Source organism: Oncorhynchus mykiss, chromosome 13 (assembly GCF_013265735.2).
Source record: "Oncorhynchus mykiss isolate Arlee chromosome 13, USDA_OmykA_1.1, whole genome shotgun sequence".
In the NCBI taxonomy this organism is placed as follows: Eukaryota; Metazoa; Chordata; class Actinopteri; order Salmoniformes; family Salmonidae; genus Oncorhynchus; species Oncorhynchus mykiss.
In genome coordinates, this window is record NC_048577.1 from 11,088,971 (window position 1) to 11,110,659 (window position 21,689).

At 44.3% G+C, this 21,689-nt stretch overlaps 2 protein-coding genes across 2 annotated transcripts in view; both read right to left on the reverse strand.

Moving 5' to 3' along the window:
* The window catches only part of LOC118938429 (translation initiation factor IF-2-like), a 119,532-nt gene extending 107,289 nt beyond the window's left edge, over window positions 1–12,243 (reverse strand). Inside the window, exon 1 of the mRNA XM_036942357.1 lies at window positions 11,591–12,243. The gene's annotated coding sequence lies outside the window, so the exon portion shown is untranslated. The remainder of the gene's footprint in view (window positions 1–11,590) is intronic.
* A 6,332-nt stretch (window positions 12,244–18,575) lies between these two features.
* Window positions 18,576–21,660, reverse strand: LOC118938431 (protein Asterix). The gene is made up of 4 exons (XM_036942360.1): window positions 21,445–21,660; window positions 21,103–21,208; window positions 20,074–20,171; window positions 18,576–18,977 (listed from the first exon to the last, which is right to left on the reverse strand). The coding sequence occupies exons 1-4, from the start codon at window positions 21,492–21,494 to the stop codon at window positions 18,911–18,913; spliced, it is 321 nt and encodes a 106-aa protein (XP_036798255.1). The 5' UTR covers window positions 21,495–21,660; the 3' UTR covers window positions 18,576–18,910.
* Window positions 21,661–21,689: the final 29 nt, after the last annotated feature.

A 21,689-nucleotide genomic window follows, 5' to 3' on the forward strand; every position in this document is an offset into this window, starting at 1 on the left:
TGGTGATTGCCCTTGCCACTCCAATGATTGTTGGGGGTTTTGTTTTCTCTTGCTTCTACTTACTAAACATGGAATCTTACTGGCCGGTTTGCGTGGTTTGCTTATGAGAGGCGTGTTTGAGTTAGAGTCGTCCCAGCCAACAAGCACCAAACCAGCGGTAAATTAACTGTTGCAAAGCAATGTACATCAAAAATGATTTTTATATTCCTAAGTGCAGAGCGGAATGTACAAGTGATATCAATGTGTTTGTAAACACAGCTGGAATATTATACGTGAGAAGTGGTGTTTCTTTTGAATATTTCTGGTGTATTTTGTTGAATATAATTTCAGCTAACGCTAGCTGGTTATTCACTGTGTCTGGGGGTGTTTGGTGTATTTTGTTGAATATAATTTCAGCTAACGCTAGCTGGTTCTTCACTGTGTCTGGGGGCGTTTTGTGTATTTTGTTGAATATAATTTCAGCTAACGCTAGCTGGTTCTTCACTGTGTCTGGGGGTGTTTGGTGTATTTTGTTGAATATCATTTCAGCTAACGCTAGCTGGTTATTCACTGGTTCTGGGGGTGTTTGGTGTATTTTGTTGAATATAATTTCAGCTAACGCTAGCTGGTTCTTCACTGTGTCTGGGGGTGTTTGGTGTATTTTGTTGAATATAATTTCAGCTAACGCTAGCTGGTTCTTCACTGTGTCTGGGGGCGTTTTGTGTATTTTGTTGAATATAATTTCAGCTAACGCTAGCTGGTTCTTCACTGTGTCTGGGGGTGTTTGGTGTATTTTGTTGAATATAATTTCAGCTAACGCTAGCTGGTTCTTCACTGTGTCTGGGGGTGTTTGGTGTATTTTGTTGAATATAATTTCAGCTAACGCTAGCTGGTTCTTCACTGTGTCTGGGGGTGTTTGGTGTATTTTGTTGAATATAATTTCAGCTAACGCTAGCTGGTTATTCACTGTGTCTGGGGGTGTTTGGTGTATTTTGTTGAATATAATTTCAGCTAACGCTAGCTGGTTCTTCACTGTGTCTGGGGGCGTTTTGTGTATTTTGTTGAATATAATTTCAGCTAACGCTAGCTGGTTCTTCACTGTGTCTGGGGGTGTTTGGTGTATTTTGTTGAATATAATTTCAGCTAACGCTAGCTGGTTCTTCACTGTGTCTGGGGGTGTTTGGTGTATTTTGTTGAATATAATTTCAGCTAACGCTAGCTGGTTATTCACTGTGTCTGGGGGTGTTTGGTGTATTTTGTTGAATATAATTTCAGCTAACGCTAGCTGGTTATTCACTGTGTCTGGGGGTGTTTGGTGTATTTTGTTGAATATAATTTCAGCTAACGCTAGCTGGTTATTCACTGTGTCTGGGGGTGTTTGGTGTATTTTGTTGAATATAATTTCAGCTAACGCTAGCTGGTTATTCACTGTGTCTGGGGGTGTTTGGTGTATTTTGTTGAATATAATTTCAGCTAACGCTAGCTGGTTCTTCACTGTGTCTGGGGGTGTTTGGTGTATTTTGTTGAATATAATTTCAGCTAACGCTAGCTGGTTCTTCACTGTGTCTGGGGGTGTTTGGTGTATTTTGTTGAATATAATTTCAGCTAACGCTAGCTGGTTATTCACTGTGTCTGGGGGTGTTTGGTGTATTTTGTTGAATATCATTTCAGCTAACGCTAGCTGGTTCTTCACTGTGTCTGGGGGTGTTTGGTGTATTTTGTTGAATATCATTTCAGCTAACGCTAGCTGGTTCTTCACTGTGTCTGGGGGTGTTTGGTGTATTTTGTACAGTGAACTCGTACTACAATGCATGATGTCAGGTACATTTGTGAAATGATTAGTATATTTTGTGCATTGTAATTTTCATCTATTCTTGTAGTGGAAAACGTGTATTATTGTTGGGTACCTGTGGTTACCACAGTCACAAGCGCCTAACCAGCTGTAATAAATCTGTGACTGGTGCTACATGCTGGAGCCCTTGTTGAGGATCGTTCACAACACAACGCAAGAACAGTCCTATTACACATGTCAAACTGCTTCAGTACGACTCCACACTGAACTACAGCCAGAGGACAGGCACATTACTACTCCACACTGAACTACAGCCAGAGGACAGGTACATTACTACTCCACACTGAACTACAGCCAGAGGACAGGTACATTACTACTCCACACTGAACTACAGCCAGAGGACAGGTACATTACTACTCCACACTGAACTACAGCCAGAGGACAGGTACATTACTACTCCACACTGAACTACAGCCAGAGGACAGGTACATTACTACTCCACACTGAACTACAGCCAGAGGACAGGTACATTACTACTCCACACTGAACTACAGCCAGAGGACAGGTACATTACTACTCCACACTGAACTACAGCCAGAGGACAGGTACATTACTACTCCACACTGAACTACAGCCAGAGGACAGGTACATTACTACTCCACACTGAACTACAGCCAGAGGACAGGTACATTACTACTCCACACTGAACTACAGCCAGAGGACAGGTACATTACTACTCCACACTGAACTACAGCCAGAGGACAGGTACATTACTACTCCACACTGAACTACAGCCAGAGGACAGGTACATTACTACTCCACACTGAACTACAGCCAGAGGACAGGTACATTACTACTCCACACTGAACTACAGCCAGAGGACAGGTACATTACTACTCCACACTGAACTACAGCCAGAGGACAGGTACATTACTACTCCACACTGAACTACAGCCAGAGGACAGGTACATTACTACTCCACACTGAACTACAGCCAGAGGACAGGTACATTACTACTCCACACTGAACTACAGCCAGAGGACAGGTACATTACTACTCCACACTGAACTACAGCCAGAGGACAGGTACATTACTACTCCACACTGAACTACAGCCAGAGGACAGGTACATTACTACTCCACACTGAACTACAGCCAGAGGACAGGTACATTACTACTCCACACTGAACTACAGCCAGAGGACAGGCACATTACTACTCCACACTGAACTACAGCCAGAGGACAGGTACATTACTACTCCACACTGAACTACAGCCAGAGGACAGGTACATTACTACTCCACACTGAACTACAGCCAGAGGACAGGTACATTACTACTCCACACTGAACTACAGCCAGAGGACAGGTACATTACTACTCCACACTGAACTACAGCCAGAGGACAGGTACATTACTACTCCACACTGAACTACAGCCAGAGGACAGGCACATTACTACTCCACACTGAACTACAGCCAGAGGACAGGTACATTACTACTCCACACTGAACTACAGCCAGAGGACAGGTACATTACTACTCCACACTGAACTACAGCCAGAGGACAGGTACATTACTACTCCACACTGAACTACAGCCAGAGGACAGGTACATTACTACTCCACACTGAACTACAGCCAGAGGACAGGTACATTACTACTCCACACTGAACTACAGCCAGAGGACAGGTACATTACTACTCCACACTGAACTACAGCCAGAGGACAGGTACATTACTACTCCACACTGAACTACAGCCAGAGGACAGGTACATTACTACTCCACACTGAACTACAGCCAGAGGACAGGTACATTACTACTCCACACTGAACTACAGCCAGAGGACAGGTACATTACTACTCCACACTGAACTACAGCCAGAGGACAGGTACATTACTACTCCACACTGAACTACAGCCAGAGGACAGGTACATTACTACTCCACACTGAACTACAGCCAGAGGACAGGTACATTACTACTCCACACTGAACTACAGCCAGAGGACAGGTACATTACTACTCCACACTGAACTACAGCCAGAGGACAGGCACATTACTACTCCACACTGAACTACAGCCAGAGGACAGGCACATTACTACTCCACACTGAACTACAGCCAGAGGACAGGTACATTACTACTCCACACTGAACTACAGCCAGAGGACAGGTACATTACTACTCCACACTGAACTACAGCCAGAGGACAGGCACATTACTACTCCACACTGAACTACAGCCAGAGGACAGGCACATTACTACTCCACACTGAACTACAGCCAGAGGACAGGTACATTACTACTCCACACTGAACTACAGCCAGAGGACAGGTACATTACTACTCCACACTGAACTACAGCCAGAGGACAGGTACATTACTACTCCACACTGAACTACAGCCAGAGGACAGGTACATTACTACTCCACACTGAACTACAGCCAGAGGACAGGTACATTACTACTCCACACTGAACTACAGCCAGAGGACAGGTACATTACTACTCCACACTGAACTACAGCCAGAGGACAGGTACATTACTACTCCACACTGAACTACAGCCAGAGGACAGGCACATTACTACTCCACACTGAACTACAGCCAGAGGACAGGTACATTACTACTCCACACTGAACTACAGCCAGAGGACAGGTACATTACTACTCCACACTGAACTACAGCCAGAGGACAGGTACAGTACTACTCCACACTGAACTACAGCCAGAGGACAGGTACATTACTACTCCACACTGAACTACAGCCAGAGGACAGGCACATTACTACTCCACACTGAACTACAGCCAGAGGACAGGCACATTACTACTCCACACTGAACTACAGCCAGAGGACAGGTACATTACTACTCCACACTGAACTACAGCCAGAGGACAGGCACATTACTACTCCACACTGAACTACAGCCAGAGGACAGGTACATTACTACTCCACACTGAACTACAGCCAGAGGACAGGCACATTACTACTCCACACTGAACTACAGCCAGAGGACAGGTACATTACTACTCCACACTGAACTACAGCCAGAGGACAGGTGCATTACTACTCCACACTGAACTACAGCCAGAGGACAGGCACATTACTACTCCACACTGAACTACAGCCAGAGGACAGGCACATTACTACTCCACACTGAACTACAGCCAGAGGACAGGTACATTACTACTCCACACTGAACTACAGCCAGAGGACAGGTACATTACTACTCCACACTGAACTACAGCCAGAGGACAGGTACATTACTACTCCACACTGAACTACAGCCAGAGGACAGGTACATTACTACTCCACACTGAACTACAGCCAGAGGACAGGTACATTACTACTCCACACTGAACTACAGCCAGAGGACAGGCACATTACTACTCCACACTGAACTACAGCCAGAGGACAGGTACATTACTACTCCACACTGAACTACAGCCAGAGGACAGGTACATTACTACTCCACACTGAACTACAGCCAGAGGACAGGTACATTACTACTCCACACTGAACTACAGCCAGAGGACAGGTACATTACTACTCCACACTGAACTACAGCCAGAGGACAGGCACATTACTACTCCACACTGAACTACAGCCAGAGGACAGGTACATTACGAGCACATTGTTGTTTTGCAGTTCTTAGATATTACTCATTATGGTCAGCATGTATTTGTTGCAGGAGAAATCTAAGAAAAGCTATTACTGATGCCAGTACAGGCATTGTGAAAAACACTAAGCGGGGTACACTAAGTGAGGTACACTCTAAGCGGGGTACACTAAGTGAGGTACACTCTAAGCGGGGTACACTAAGTGAGGTACACTCTAAGCGGGGTACACTAAGTGAGGTACACTCTAAGCGGGGTACACTAAGGGAGGTACACTCTAAGCGGGGTACACTAAGTGAGGTACACTCTAAGCGGGGTACGCTAAGTGAGGTACACTCTAAGCGGGGTACACTAAGTGAGGTACACTCTAAGCGGGGTACACTAAGTGAGGTACACTCTAAGCGGGGTACACTAAGTGAGGTACACTCTAAGCGGGGTACACTAAGTGAGGTACACTCTAAGCGGGGTACGCTAAGTGAGGTACACTCTAAGCGGGGTACACTAAGTGAGGTACACTCTAAGCGGGGTACACTAAGTGAGGTACACTCTAAGCGGGGTACACTAAGGGAGGTACACTCTAAGCTGGGTACACTAAGTGAGGTACACACTAAGCGGGGTACACTAAGTGAGGTACACTCTAAGTGGGTACACTAAGTGAGGTACACTCTAAGTGGGTACACTAAGTGAGGTACACTCTAAGTGGGTACACTAAGTGAGGTACACTCTAAGCGGGGTACACTAAGTGAGGTACACTCTAAGCGGGTACACTAAGTGAGGTACACTCTAAGCGGGTACACTAAGTGAGGTACACTAAGCGGGTACACTAAGTGAGGTACACTCTAAGTGGGTACGCTAAGTGAGGTACACTCTAAGCGGGGTACACTAAGTGAGGTACACTCTAAGCGGGGTACACTAAGTGAGGTACACTCTAAGCGGGGTACACTAAGGGAGGTACACTCTAAGCGGGGTACACTAAGTGAGGTACACTCTAAGCGGGGTACACTAAGGGAGGTAAACTAAGTGAGGTACACACTAAGGGAGGTACACTAAGTGAGGTACACACTAAGCGGGGTACACTAAGTGAGGTACACTAAGCGGGTACACTAAGTGAGGTACACTCTAAGCGGGTGCACTAAGTGAGGTACACTCTAAGCGGGGTACACTAAGTGAGGTACACTCTAAGCGGGGTACACTAAGTGAGGTACACTCTAAGCGGGGTACACTAAGTGAGGTACACTCTAAGTGGGGTACACTAAGTGAGGTACACTCTAAGCGGGGTACACTAAGTGAGGTACACTCTAAGCGGGGTACACTCTTAGAAAAGAGTGTTCCAAAAGCGTTCTTCGGCTGACCCATATAACCCTTTTTGGTTCCAGGGAGAACCCTCTGTGGAAAAGGTTATACCTGGAACCAGAAAGGGTTATACCTGGAACCAGAAAGGGTTATACCTGGAACCAAAAAGGGTTATACCTGGAACCAGAAAGGGTTATACCTGGAACCAGAAAGGGTTATACCTGGAACCAGAAAGGGTTATACCTGGAACCAGAAAGGGTTATACCTGGAACCAGAAAGGGTTATTCAAAGGGTTCTCCTATGGGGACAGCCAAATAACCTTTTTAGGTTCTAGCTATCTCCTTTTCTAAAGTGTACTGGGATTGAGCCTAGATTGAGACAGAGTTCTCTAAGGCTGGATGGAGTGATGGTGGAGGGAGAGAGGGATGATGGAGTCAAGAGAAATGGCCCCTAAGAGGTGTCCAGAGGCTAGTCTATATAAAAGGCACTTTAATGTGTGTGAATGCAATCTCACACCTTCGAGGGGGAGAAACATAGACATACACACACAATTGAACATGAACTATATGACACACTTGTGTACACATACTGCATACACACACCATCTGAACATACAGTATGACAGACACACACAGAGACACACACAGATACAGAGACACACAGAGATATAAAGACACAGAGAGAGACAAACACACACAGAGACAAACACACACACAGACAAACACACATAGACAAACACACAGAGACAAACACACATAGACAAACACACACACACAGACAAACACACATAGACAAACACACACACATAGACAAACACACAGAGACACAGACACATAGACAAAACACACACACACACAGAGACAAACACACACACACACAGACAAACACACATAGACAAACACACAAACACAGACAGACAATATATGAAGAAGAATTCCCCTTTATAATGAAGCATTGCACGATCACCACTTGTACATATTGACATGGAGCAGTACAGAGGCACTTGCACAATGCAAACACATGGGGAACATTAGTGTAGCTGAAAGGGGAAATGTGGCCTTTTAAAATCACATTTCATGCAATTCTACATCATGTTTTAATACGTCACGGATGATGGAAATGACAGGGTACTTTGACACTGACAAACTGAGATCAATAAAAAGGACCTTGTCTTGAACCCATCAGTAGTCTAGGCCCAGGTGTGATGACACATATTCTACAATATGAGGAGGAAATTATAGTTCTGAAAATGCTAGACAAACACACACACAGACCCAGACAGACACACACACACAGAGACAAACACACACACAGGCAGAGACAAACACACACACACACACACACAGACAAACACACATCGACAAACACACACATAGACAAACAAACACACAGAGACAAACACACACAGACAACCACACACAGACAAAAACACATAGACAAACAAACACACACAGAGACAAACACACAGAGACAAACAAACACACAGAGACAAACACACAGAGACAAACACACACAGACAACCACACACAGACAAAAACACATAGACAAACAAACACACACAGAGACAAACACACATACACACACAGAGACAAACACAAACACACACAGACAACACACAGACAAACACACACAGACACAGAGACAAACACACACAGACACAGAGACAAACACACACACAGGCAGAGACAAACACACACACACACACACAGACAAACACACATCGACAAACACACACATAGACAAACAAACACACAGAGACAAACACACACAGACAACCACACACAGACAAAAACACATAGACAAACAAACACACACAGAGACAAACACACAGAGACAAACAAACACACAGAGACAAACACACAGAGACAAACACACACAGACAACCACACACAGACAAAAACACATAGACAAACAAACACACACAGAGACAAACACACATACACACACAGAGACAAACACAAACACACACAGACAACACACAAACAAACACACACAGACACAGAGACAAACACACACAGACACAGAGACAAACACACACACATAGACAAACACACACACAGAGACAAACACACAGAGACACACACACACACACAGATAGACAAACACACATAGACAAACACACACAGAGACACACGCACAGAGACACATAGACAATCAAACAGACAAACAAACACACAGACAAACACACACAGACAAACACACACACACAGAGACACATAGACAAACACACACACACACACACACACACACACACATAGACAAACACACACACACAGACACATAGACAAACACACAAACACTCAGATACAGAGACAAACACACACACACATACACACACACACACACACACACAAACACAAACACACACACAGAGACAAACACACAGAGACACACACACACACACACACACACAGAAACATTCGGGCCTGAGTTGAACAGACAAAGGAACAAACCAGAGCTTGCTGTCTTGACAAAGTAAGACCGTACTTCTTCTAGGATGACGCATGGGTTTTTACACAGCTGTCATACAATAGCTAATTAACACTCTCTCGCTTTAGACTGTGTATCATAATTATATGTGGCAGGGGAAAGCTGTGTGTCACACACTGGGCATCAAAAAGTGAGCTGAGAGGGGGGTCCGAGGTACCGCAATGTATGAAGAAGAATTCCCCTTTATAATGAAGCATTGCATGATCACCACTTGTACATATTGACATGGAGCAGTACAGAGGCACTTGCACAATGCAAACACATGGGGAACATTAGTGTAGCTGAAAGGGGAAATGTGGCCTTTTAAAATCACATTTCATGCAATTCTACATCATGTTTTAATACGTCACGGACGATGGAAATGACAGGGTACTTTGACACTGACAAACTGAGATCAATAAAAAGGACCTTGTCTTGAACCCATCAGTAGTCTAGGCCCAGGTGTGATGACACATATTCTACAATATGAGGAGGAAATTATAGTCCTGAAAATGCTTTCCAGTTTCACCCAATGATGCACAGTTCACTCACCCGCGATGGCCGATGCGTTCGTGCCAAAAGCTTCTCTCTCTCTTGCTTAACTTTGTAAAAGAATGGTGTTCGCTCAATAGGTCTATTTGTTAGTTGATAACCTACAGACAGACTAGTCTTCACTTTTCAGCAGGGTCCATTTGCTTTCCAACCTGTGTCGACCCACGATTGCATTAGAAATACTGCGAAAGGCCTGAGACTTGCTGCGTGTTCCTGACCGTAGACATGCCTTGTGATTGGGCAACACCTATTCCATCAGCTGAATGATCAGCCTACTCCTGGTGTACCATTCACAATGATTGCATTTACTTCTCAACACATTCTACAACTTTGGCAAATTCAAATCATCAGGGGAGATACGGCACCTCCAGAGCCCTTCCCGCGGCTAGGATTCAATTAGATAAATAAATGATGAAGTGCAAATTGGAGAGATGAGAGCTGCAGGCTCCTAAAAGGGTTCCTCAGCTGTCCCCATAGGAGAACCCTTTGAAATACTATTTTTGCTTTCAGGTAGAACCCTTATGAGTTCCATGTAGAACCCTTTCAATGCTGGGTTGCTTTCAACAGAGGGTTCTACATGGAACCCAAATAAGTTCTACCTGGAACCAAAAAGGGTTCTCCTGTGGGGACAGCCGAAGAACCCTTTTGGAACCCTTTTTTCTAAGAGTGTATCAGAGCAGAGAGAGGTCATAGAAGATGATTGTCATCCTAGTTCTGTGACAGATACAGGCTCTCTTCTCCTTCTCACCACAGTAATGGCCACGCGTGGGTCTATATAGGCTACAATGTGGGGCAAACCACGACCCAAACACAAATCAATTCTTAGAATATCAGTTTTCACATTACGTTGTTTAGGGGTCCGGCCAGGACAATTACAGAGGAGTCAACTTGCTTTTATGATCATGTTCACATGGTCACGAGATGAACCGGATCCTGGAAAATGGGTTCCTGAACCACACAGTCCAAAACTGAGAGGTGCCGGATCCTGTTCTGCCAGGGTGCGGTTCAAATTAAGCACTGGTCTCTCTCTCTCTCTCTCTCACACACACACACACACACACCTCCACAGGAAGAGGACAGCCCAGTGGCTCTCCAAACTTGACCCTAGTGGGTGGAAGAGAAATCTAGTGGGGATAGGAGCAGTAGACTAGCCTACATTGTTCTTCATGTCCTTTTCATATGCATAAAGGATACCAATCCTATCATTATTGTGTGGGTTGTAAAGGGTTGCAATCATTTAAATGGATGGTTGAGAGGACATGATATAAATATATATAAGCAGTGTGTGTGTGTGTGTGTGTGTGTGTGTGTGTGATGCAGTTTCAGATAACTGCTGTTGAGTTCATTCTCAAGAGGGTCTCTCTCTCTCTCTCCCGTCTCCCTCTTCCCCTCTCTCTCCGTCTCTTTCTCTACCTCTCCCTCTCCCTCTCTACCTCTGTCTCACTGAATAGGTTAGCAGTCTACAGTACCTCAATTCACTCCATGCCATGTTCATTATGCACTGCCAACACACCGAGGTGGCCTTGCCCTAAAACCAATCACAAGGGGTTCTGAATCGATGTAGCTTTTTCTTCTTTTACCGCAATATCCTAAACAGAAGGATATTGGTTTTGCCTATTGATTTCGAAGTGCAGTCAAATGTGTATTTTGTTCCAACCTATCATCTGAAACTTGTAATAGTTTCCCCAGGCTATCGTCGTTTAAACACGTTCAGATATATCGCGTGCTACTATCTTCTAGCCAAATCACAATTTTCACATTGAATACTTGTGTGGTCGAATCCATCAAAATGCTGTGTGACAGGCGATAGAATGGTGTCAAATTGACAATAGTGGACGGTTCGGTTCAATGTTGTGTCGTTGAATTACTGAAATGAACATTTGAATGTAATGTCTTCTTACCTGACAGTTGGTGGTTATCGTCGAACCAGAATGGAGAGTTTTGGAAGGGTCCTGACCTGACCTCGCCGCGTGGAGGAGGGGTCTACAGCAGGAAGAGCGCACCTGTGGGATAATAAATGCGGCTCGTAGCGCGGGTGGCGGGGTGCAGTTGTAACTGACCGTAGGACCTTGAGATGAACCGGAGGACGAGACGAGGAACAGCACCGTATCCACTACAGGGGAGGAAAACTCCATCTTCAAATTCCGTAACACATCCCGTAACGTGCCAGTCACTGACTCAAAGAGCAAACAACCGAGAAATTGTAATCAAAATGTTGATAAAAATAAATAAATAAAAGGACGAGCATGTAATCAATGGGCACGCAGGCGGACCTCCGAAAATGGCTTTTAAGGCATATTTGGTCAAATGATCTCCCGTTCCCCTCTCTCTCTCTCTACTCTATAGTCCTCCTCTCAGTCGCTTTCTGGTCCGTGCTTCAGTGTCAGACAATTGTTCGTTCTGTCACTCTCTCGTCTCGATCTCTGGCTGGAATCGTAAGCTTGAGAGAGCCTGCAGCATGTGTGTGGTGTATGATGGAAAATGCGATGTGCGTTCACTCCTCTCTTGTTCGAGAGAAATCAACGTACGTGCTCCGGCTACCTCTCGGTGCGCGTACCCGCGCCGAGTAGGAGAGACATTCACACAAGGAACAGGTTGCATAGTTCATATACCTCAGTGATTGAGCCTGGGGAGAGCACATGAAGGATAGTGTGTGTGTGTGTGTGTGTGTATGTGTGTGTGTGTGTGTGTGTGTGTGTACGTGTACGTGTGTACGTGTGGACGTGTTTAACCCCACAGGAATAGTAAACGAACAAAAATGGACCAACTGGGGAGATCAAGGTCAAATGCTATTTCTAGGGGGTTTAGGGTTAAGGTTAGAATTAGTGTTAGTGTTAGAATAATTTGTTTTTTGGGTTAAGGTTAGTCTTAAGGTTAGGGTAAGGGTTAGGTTTAGGTTAGGGAAAATGAGATGTTGAATGGGACTGAATTGTGTGTTATACAAGTGTGTATGTGCATGGGTACGTGTGTGTGTGTGTGTGTGTGTGTGTGTGTGTGTGTGTGTGTGTGTGTGTGTGTGTGTGTGTGTGTGAGAGAGAGAGAAGAGAGACATGAGAGAGAAATAATACAAATAGCAAGCCTGAAGAGAAAGAGAATACGAAACAGGCTAATATACCAATAACAGGCTAGTATACCAATAACAGGCTAATATACCAATAACAGGCTAATATACCAATAACAGGCTAGTATACCAATAACAGGCTAATATACCAATAACAGGCTAATATACCAATAACAGGCTAGTATACCAATAACAGGCTAGTATACCAATAACAGGCTAATATACCAATAACAGGCTAGTATACCAATAACAGGCTAATATACCAATAACAGGCTAATATACCAATAACAGGCTAGTATACCAATAACAGGCTAATATACCAATAACAGGCTAATATACCAATAACAGGCTAGTATACCAATAACAGGCTAATATACCAATAACAGGCTAGTATACCAATAACAGGCTAATATACCAATAACAGGCTAGTATACCAATAACAGGCTAGTATACCAATAACAGGCTAATATACCAATAACAGGCTAATATACCAATAACAGGCTAGTATACCAATAACAGGCTAATATACCAATAACAGGCTAATATACCAATAACAGGCTAATATACCAATAACAGGCTAATATACCAATAACAGGCTAATATACCAATAACAGGCTAATATACCAATAACAGGCTACTATACCAATAACAGGTTAATATACCAATAACAGGCTAATATACCAATAACAGGCTAATATACCAATAACAGGCTAATATACCAATAACAGGCTAATATACCAATAACAGGCTAATATACCAATAACAGGCTACTATACCAATAACAGGTTAATATACCAATAACAGGCTAATATACCAATAACAGGCTAATATACCAATAACAGGCTAGTATACCAATAACAGGCTAATATACCAATAACAGGCTAATATACCAATAACAGGCTAATATACCAATAACAGGCTAATATACCAATAACAGGCTAATATACCAATAACAGGCTAGTATACCAATAACAGGCTAATATACCAATAACAGGCTAATATACCAATAAGAGGCTACTATACCAATAACAGGCTAATATACCAATAACAGGCTAATATACCAATAACAGGCTAATATACCAATAACAGGCTAGTATACCAATAACAGGCTAATATACCAATAACAGGCTAGTATACCAATAACAGGCTAATATACCAATAACAGGCTAATATACCAATAACAGGCTAATATACCAATAACAGGCTAATATACCAATAACAGGCTAATATACCAATAACAGGCTAATATACCAATAACAGGCTACTATACCAATAACAAGCTACTATACCAATAACAGGCTACTATACCAATAACAGGCTAATATACCAATAACAGGCTACTATACCAATAACAGGCTACTATACCAATAACAGGCTAATATACCAATAACAGGCTACTATACCAATAACAGGCTACTATACCAATAACAGGCTAATATACCAATAACAGGCTACTATACCAATAACAGGCCACTATACCTATGGGTAATGTTTAACTATGATAGTGTATGTTGCAGTTGTTCTAGTCTAAATGTGTCCACCTTATTGCCAGTTGTTTCCATATCCCTGTGACACACAGTAGGGGCTCGCCCACATCCAACCTCTGTTGAATATCACACGATCAAAGACCCTTTAGTTTGGTATACATCCCAAATGGCACCCTATTCCATATGTAGTGCACTATTTTTGACCGGGCCCGTAGGGTATTGCACTATAGAAGCAGTGCACAAAACATTAGGAACACCTTCTCTTTCCATGACAGACTGACCAAGTGAATTCAGGTGAAAGCTGTAATATGATCCCTTAATGATGTCACTTGTTAAATCCACTTGAATCAGTGTAGATGAAGGGGAGGAGACAGGTTATAGAAGGACTGTTATGCCTTGAGACAATGGAGACATGGATTGTGTATGTGTGCTATTCAGAGAGTGAATGGACAAGACAATGGTAGTAGTATAGTAGTAGGTGCCAGGCGCACCGGTTTGAGTGTGTCAAGAACTGCAGCAATGCTGGGTTTTTCACACTCAGAAGTTTCCTGTGTTTATCAAGAATGGTTCACCATCCAAAGGACATCCAGCAAGTTGACACAACTGTGTGAAGCATTGGAGTCAACATTGACCAGCATCCCTGTGGAACACTTTGACACCTTGTAGAGACCATGCCCTGACGAACTGAGGCTGTTCTGAGGCCAAAATGGGGGAGGGGATTGGAACTCAATATTAGGAATGTGTTCCTAATGTTTTGTACACTGTAGAATAGTGTGCCATTTGGGACACAGTGTGCTCTCTGAAGTGTTGTGATCTGTGTTGTTTGAATCACTCCATATGAATCACTCTATATGAACCACTTTATATGAATCACTCTATATGAACCTCTCTATATGAACCACTCTACATGAATAACTCTATATGAACCACTCTATATGAATCACTCCATATGAACCACTCTACATGAATCACGCTATATGAATCACTCTACATGAACCACTCTATATGAATCCCTCTATATGAACCACTCTACATGAATCATTCTACATGAATCATTCTACATGAACCCCTCTATATGACAAGTGCAAGATAAGATAAATTGGATAAACAGGGGAAGAGAGAAAGAGTGTGTGTGTTTTATGTGAGTGTGTGTGTCGTTACATCTAGTGTGTGTGTATGGCCCACATAGCTAATTTCCAGAGTGGAGGTTACATCTCTGCCCTGCTGGCAGTGAGCGGAGCGGCAGAGGGGGTGTGTGTGTGTGTCGGCAAGACGCTGAGTCAGGCTCTCCTCGTCATCAGCCCTGTCACCAATCACTCACCCTGTAAGGGCCCTCTGACACATGGACACACACGACCAGTTGTTTACGGGCCTATTTAGATGATGTGCGTAAGTGGTCCGTGTCCCACAATAGGATCCATTAGGGGGACCAAGAGAAAAGAGTGCCAGAATACGAATTTAAGACAAATATCACGATTCACCTTCATTCATTCTTCCTCTGTGGCCACATCCCTAATGGTACCCTATTCCCCTACGGGCCCTGGTCAACAGTGGTGCACTGTGTAGGGAATAGGATGCCATTTGGGACAAACCCTGTGTCAGTCTGACTCATCAGTCTCTCTTTGGAGCAAAGAGAGAGATGAGAAGAGAATGAGAGATAAAGAGAGTATTGTATGGTTTGATAAAAGAAGGTGAAGCAGAACGGTGGTATTGCATGTACCTGTTACTACACCGTAACCTTCAGTAGGACTCTGTAATGTATGTGAGAGAGAGAGAGAGAGAGAGAGAGAGAGAGAGAGAGAGAGAGAGACAGAGAGAGAGAGCGAGAGAGCGAGAGAATGAGAGTGGAGAGAGAGAGAGAGAGAGAGAGAGACAGAGACACAGAGAGAGAGCGAGAGAGCGAGAGAATGAGAATGGAGACAGAGAGAGAGAGAGAGAGAGAGAGAGAGAGAGAGAGCAGAAACAGTGATAGGGAGAGACAGAGAGCGAGAGAGAGAGAGAGAGAGAGAGCAGAAACAGTGATAGGGAGAGAGAGAGAGCAGAAACAGTGATAGGGAGCGAGAGAGAGAGAGAGAGAGAGAGAGAGAGAGAGAGAGAGAGAGAGAGAGCAGAAACAGTGATAGGGAGAGACAGAGAGCGAGAGAGAGAGAGAGAGCAGAAACAGTGATAGGGAGAGAGAGAGAGCAGAAACAGTGATAGGGAGCGAGAGAGAGAGAGAGAGAGAGAGAGAGAGAGAGAGAGAGAGAGAGAGAGCAGAAACAGTGATAGGGAGAGACAGAGAGAGAGAGAGAACAGAAACAGTGATAGGGAGAGAGAGAGAGAGAGCAGAAACAGTGATAGGGAGAGAGAGAGAGAGAGCAGAAACAGTGATAGGGAGAGAGAGAGAGAGAGAGAGAGAGAGAGCGAGAGAATGAGAGTGGAGACAGAGAGAGAGAGCAGAAACAGCAAGAGGGAGACAGCAGAGAGAATGAGAGCGACAGAGAAGGGATAGAGGGAGAGGGATAGAAAGAAAAAGCAGAAACAGAAAGAGAGGAGACAGAGGGAGAAAGAAAAGAGCTGAAACAGAGACAACAAGAGAGAAAAAGAGAAAGTGCAGAAACAGCAAGAGAGAGAACGAGAGAAAGAGAGAGAGGAGACAGAGGAAGAGAGAGCAGAAACAGATAGAGAATGAAAGAGAAAAGAGAGAGAGGAAGAGAGAGAAAAGAGTGGAGACAGCAAGAGAAAGAGTTATGTGCTAGGAGTTTTGCGTGTTTTAATCCATACTGTCTGAGATCAGTCCTGAAGTGAGCCAGTTCTTTCATGAAGGATTTGTCCCCAATGGCACCCTATTCCTTACATAGTGCACTACTGGACTGGTCAAAAGTGGTGCACTATATAGGGAATAGAATTCCATTTGGGATGAAGCCAGACCATGAGATGCTCATTGCTTGCTAATTTGTAAAGCAACTCCGCCCTCTAGTGGTCAATGGTAATCAACAATCATTGTTTTCCAACACATCTCCAATAGGCCTACAGCAGCAGCACAAGTGGTAATTTGGAGCATATTCAGTGTGCGGGGCCTTTCTGTTCTATTCAAGATTTTAATAACCCAAAAAATACACCCACCCCACTGATCAAAAAAGGAGATAACTGCAGATGCAACAAATTCAATATCCTCTCTCTTTCTTCTGTCGGGGCAGCAGGTAGCCTAGTGGTTAGAGCGTTGGACCAACAACTGGAAGGTTGATGGATCGAATCTGTTGTTCTGCGCCTGAGCGAGGCAGTTAACCCACTGGTCCTTGTAAGCTGTGGATGTTGATTAAGGCAGCCCCCTACACCTCAGAGGTGTTGGGTTAAATGGGGAAGACTTAATGCAGTTGGACAACTGAATTTTGATACAATAAAGAAGATTGGGAAAGTCAGAGCAAAAGTTAGTTAAGGTACCTTCCAAAAACAGTCCAATTTGTGTTTTGAAAGCCCACATGGGAACAACAAGGGGCGAAAACAGCAATAAACTACCAAAGCAGAAAAACTCATTTACTCCCTTTCAAAAAGGTGCCAGTTGGCATTTCGATCCCCCCACCAAGTCAGTGCAAAATCAGGAGAAAAATTCAGTGGAGTTTGTTGAAACCAGTTGTCTCTGGCACGTGTCCCGAACACAGAAGTGCCCACTCTGCTGGGGCTGATCCGCCTTAGGCTGGTCGGACGTGAGTTATAAGTCCACTAAATCAGCTTCAGATCCGGCTGACTCCCCACTCTGCCTTTCCCTCTGCTCTGTCATTAGCAGGCACACACACACAGTCTGGAGGCAGAGAGCGTGTGGTGGAGAGCAGTGCCTAGATAGTGATTAGACAGGGACAGACTGAGGGCTTGAGTGAGGGTTTATGTCCTGTGTGTGAGTGTGGTGGGGGGGACCTTTTAGGACTGAGGTAGCCATTCCCAGAGCTAAACTGCAGAGTGAGATTGTACACATTTCTGACTGCCTAGAGAGGCACACAGTCACTTTCATAACAGTTGTGTTCAGGCAGTGGAAATGTGTCTAATAAGCTATAAGTTTGTTAATGAATATTTATATTTTGTGTTTTTACGTTATCATTTCAGTTTTACTTGGTGTTATCACTGTTACACTCTTGGGTCAGATATTGGAAGGCAGTGGTGTTTGGGCCTAAAGATCCAAGACGTTATCAGAACATGCATGTGTAACAGACCTGAATTGGTTAAACTCCTCCGCTTGGAATACCAATCCAACTTGTACCTTTTCGGTGGCACAGCTGGCTAAAGGTGTTTCATGAGGGTGGTCACGGTACAGCTAAGCACAGTGACCCCCGTCACACATTTAACAGGACAAACAAAACACAGTGACTTTATAAAACCTTCCATCTTTATTTCCAACTAGACCTCAGCTTACAGCGAGCGGGTGAATCAGACAATTCAATAGAAAACCTGCAATATCTCCAGGAAGAGAGAGATTTTGGAGAATAACCAGGACCACCTGGTCTTCTTGTTCTTGCCTCATGTCCACCATTGAGTTTCCTCTCAATACATCCATCTTGATCCCTCCTCCCTCTCTGTCTCCATCCATCCATCCCTCTCTCTCTCTCCCAGATGGTCAGTGGGCGAGTCAGGAGTCCGTCTCCCACTCTCAGTCTGGAACCGCCCCTCTCCTGCAAGGCCCCCCCGCCATTGGTCCTTGGTTACCACGGTGGCGACATGGGCTGGGGGTTCTGGAGGTATGACATCACCACGGCTGAGATGGACAGCCTGATCGAAAGAAGAGATTGAAGAAAAAAAAAGGATGAGAGAAAATAAAAATTAATTAGCAATAAATATTGAAGAGATTGCTCAGCAGAAGCATCAGTGCCTTCAGGTTCAGTGGTTACACTTTGTCCTCTTTTTCACAGATCTAGGATCAGCTTACCATCCCTTAGATCTTAACCTTCACTATAAAAGAAAAACCAAACCGACCTTGGATCAGTGTGATATTTTTCCATTGTGATTAGGCCTATATCGCATTTGCTGCATATAACACTTGTACAACATTTTGCTGATCCACACAGTTTGTGTTACCAGCCAGGAGGGCATAGAGACAATCTTTAATAAAAAACTAATCTAGGTGATGGACTGGGAGGCATCTACTACTGATGTCCTGACACTCTCTACTTTACCTGCAGAGCCACACACACTACTTTTCCTGGAAAAATGCCACACAGACACACACGCTCCCACAAAGTGAGTGGTATTATCTGCTGTAGTTAATTGTTATGGGTAAATGCAACACCTGGAGGTCAATGTTAAAAGCTTTTGGACATTAAAGCTGAGCCCATCGCATGTCACAATGCCAGGTAGAGCCGAGCGTTGCCAAACTAACTTCCTGTGTCTTTAGTTTTATTGCCAGGAGTGCATTCATTAGCGCAATCCGTAGCAAAACATTTTGCAACGGAAACATTTAGCAATGAAAAGGGATTTTTATTGGACACATCCAGGTTAGTCCCTCCTCCGTTTGGTTCCTAGGGAATACACCCCAGGCAGAATAAGAGCTGCCAAACTAACTTCCTGCTGCGTCCTGGTATTACAGTGAACACATTAACAGTGAGCCATTATGAGACAGATAATAGATAACTCTGCATTTTGGCATAATAGCAGACACTTTACACTTTTCTTTCACTCGCCCTCATAGTCGCATACAGACCCTGGGTAGGTTACCTGGGTAGGTTGGAAATATGAGGCTTGATAAAAGAGTCAGAACGTGTACACACACAGACAGAGAGAGACAAAGAGAGAGAGAGACACATACACACACAGACAGAGAGAGACAAAGAGAGAGAGAGACACACACACACACATTTGTTCTACTCACATAAAGCTGCTCATCATCTGTTTGGTGTCTTCGGAGCTGCGTGAGTTAGCGAAGCTGATGAAGGAGCAGTACACTGCTATCCACGCACACCACTTTAACTGAAACACACAACACAGAAGGTTAAGGAACACAGAATGACCCACATACTATACTTTATAATGCGCTGTGTGTGTGTGTCAGCTTTTCTGCATGAGGCTGTAGAAGTGCTGTGGCATAGCCAGACAGTTACTAATGTATGGTGTAAGATAATGTGCCTACGTGTAACAGGTTAAGATCATACTGCAATTTCAATCCACTGCTTGAAATGTCACCATTAGCATGGCTGAATATGTGCCTTTTTCGATGGCACAACTGGCTAGTATGTTGTCAAGCGGGCGGTCATGTGTGTTTGAGAAGCAGAGGATCACTAGTTCGAGCTCAGTAAGATGACAGGGAGAGTGAAGGAAGATACGTTGCTATGCTAGCACAGGGACACCGGTGCCCTACATAACATTTTAGGACTGATTTCAGTGGCAGCAGAGGGAAAGGTGTTGATTAAAAGAGCCATTAAATAGTTGGTAGCGTCAAGGTTACCGGTGTGCTGGACTTTTCATCAACTCCACTAACTCCAATCGTAGAGTAGTAGGCCGTCACATTACCTAGGTGGGTGTAACGGTGTATCACCCAGCACCACACACAGTCAATTAGGGATATGTGACAGAAAGTACTGGCTCCAGTTGATTTGGGGACACACACCCTTCTAGGATAAACCACTCAGTTGAAAGGCTGGAGTTGGCCCCCAGGTGGTAGACTTTAGTCCCATAAATGGGAACACAGTGGGGCAACTTCTCCTTTGGGAGGTTACCTCACACACACACACACACACACACACACACACACACACACACACACACACACACACACACACACACACACACACACACACACACACACACACACACACACACACACACACACTTAATGGGGGAGGGGCGAGGTCATCTGTGTGTGTGTGTGTCAGTGTGGTAAAAACAGATGTCTCTGGGTCACCTTCAGCATCAGGCCACACATGCTGAAGATCATGCCGAGTAGGTTCATGTAGTCTGGAGTCGGGTCTTCCAGGGTGGGGTTTGCTTCCGTGCTGGGGGGCTTGTATCTGTAACAACAACAACCAAGATATGAATGACCCTACCACAAATAACGCAACTAGCTACCGTACTTAGCTATACGTCAGTGTAACAACATCTAGTTAGTTCACAAAATGACAGGCGTTCTAGCTAGCTTGTTAGCTAGTCTATAATCGCGTTAGAATAGTGCTGAAGACGTGTGATTTAGCTAAGTAGCTATCTCGTTAGCGTGCAAACCCAACGACATTTACTCAATTGTACTCACCGGATAATTTTGTTTACCCTTTGTGGGCCTGACATGTTGTTTGCGGACATAATGTCCTTCTTGTTGAGATATTTTTAAGGATTAATTTAGTGGCAAAACGGTGTTGAGTGGGACCCGTCAGCTAGCTGGGCGAATGAAGGGGCGGGGCCTATCAGTTCCGCCGTGCGATGAATGCATTTCAAAATAAATGCTTTAAAGGACGCGAAGGACTCTATCAATGCGAAGGGAGAATGTTCGGACTTTTA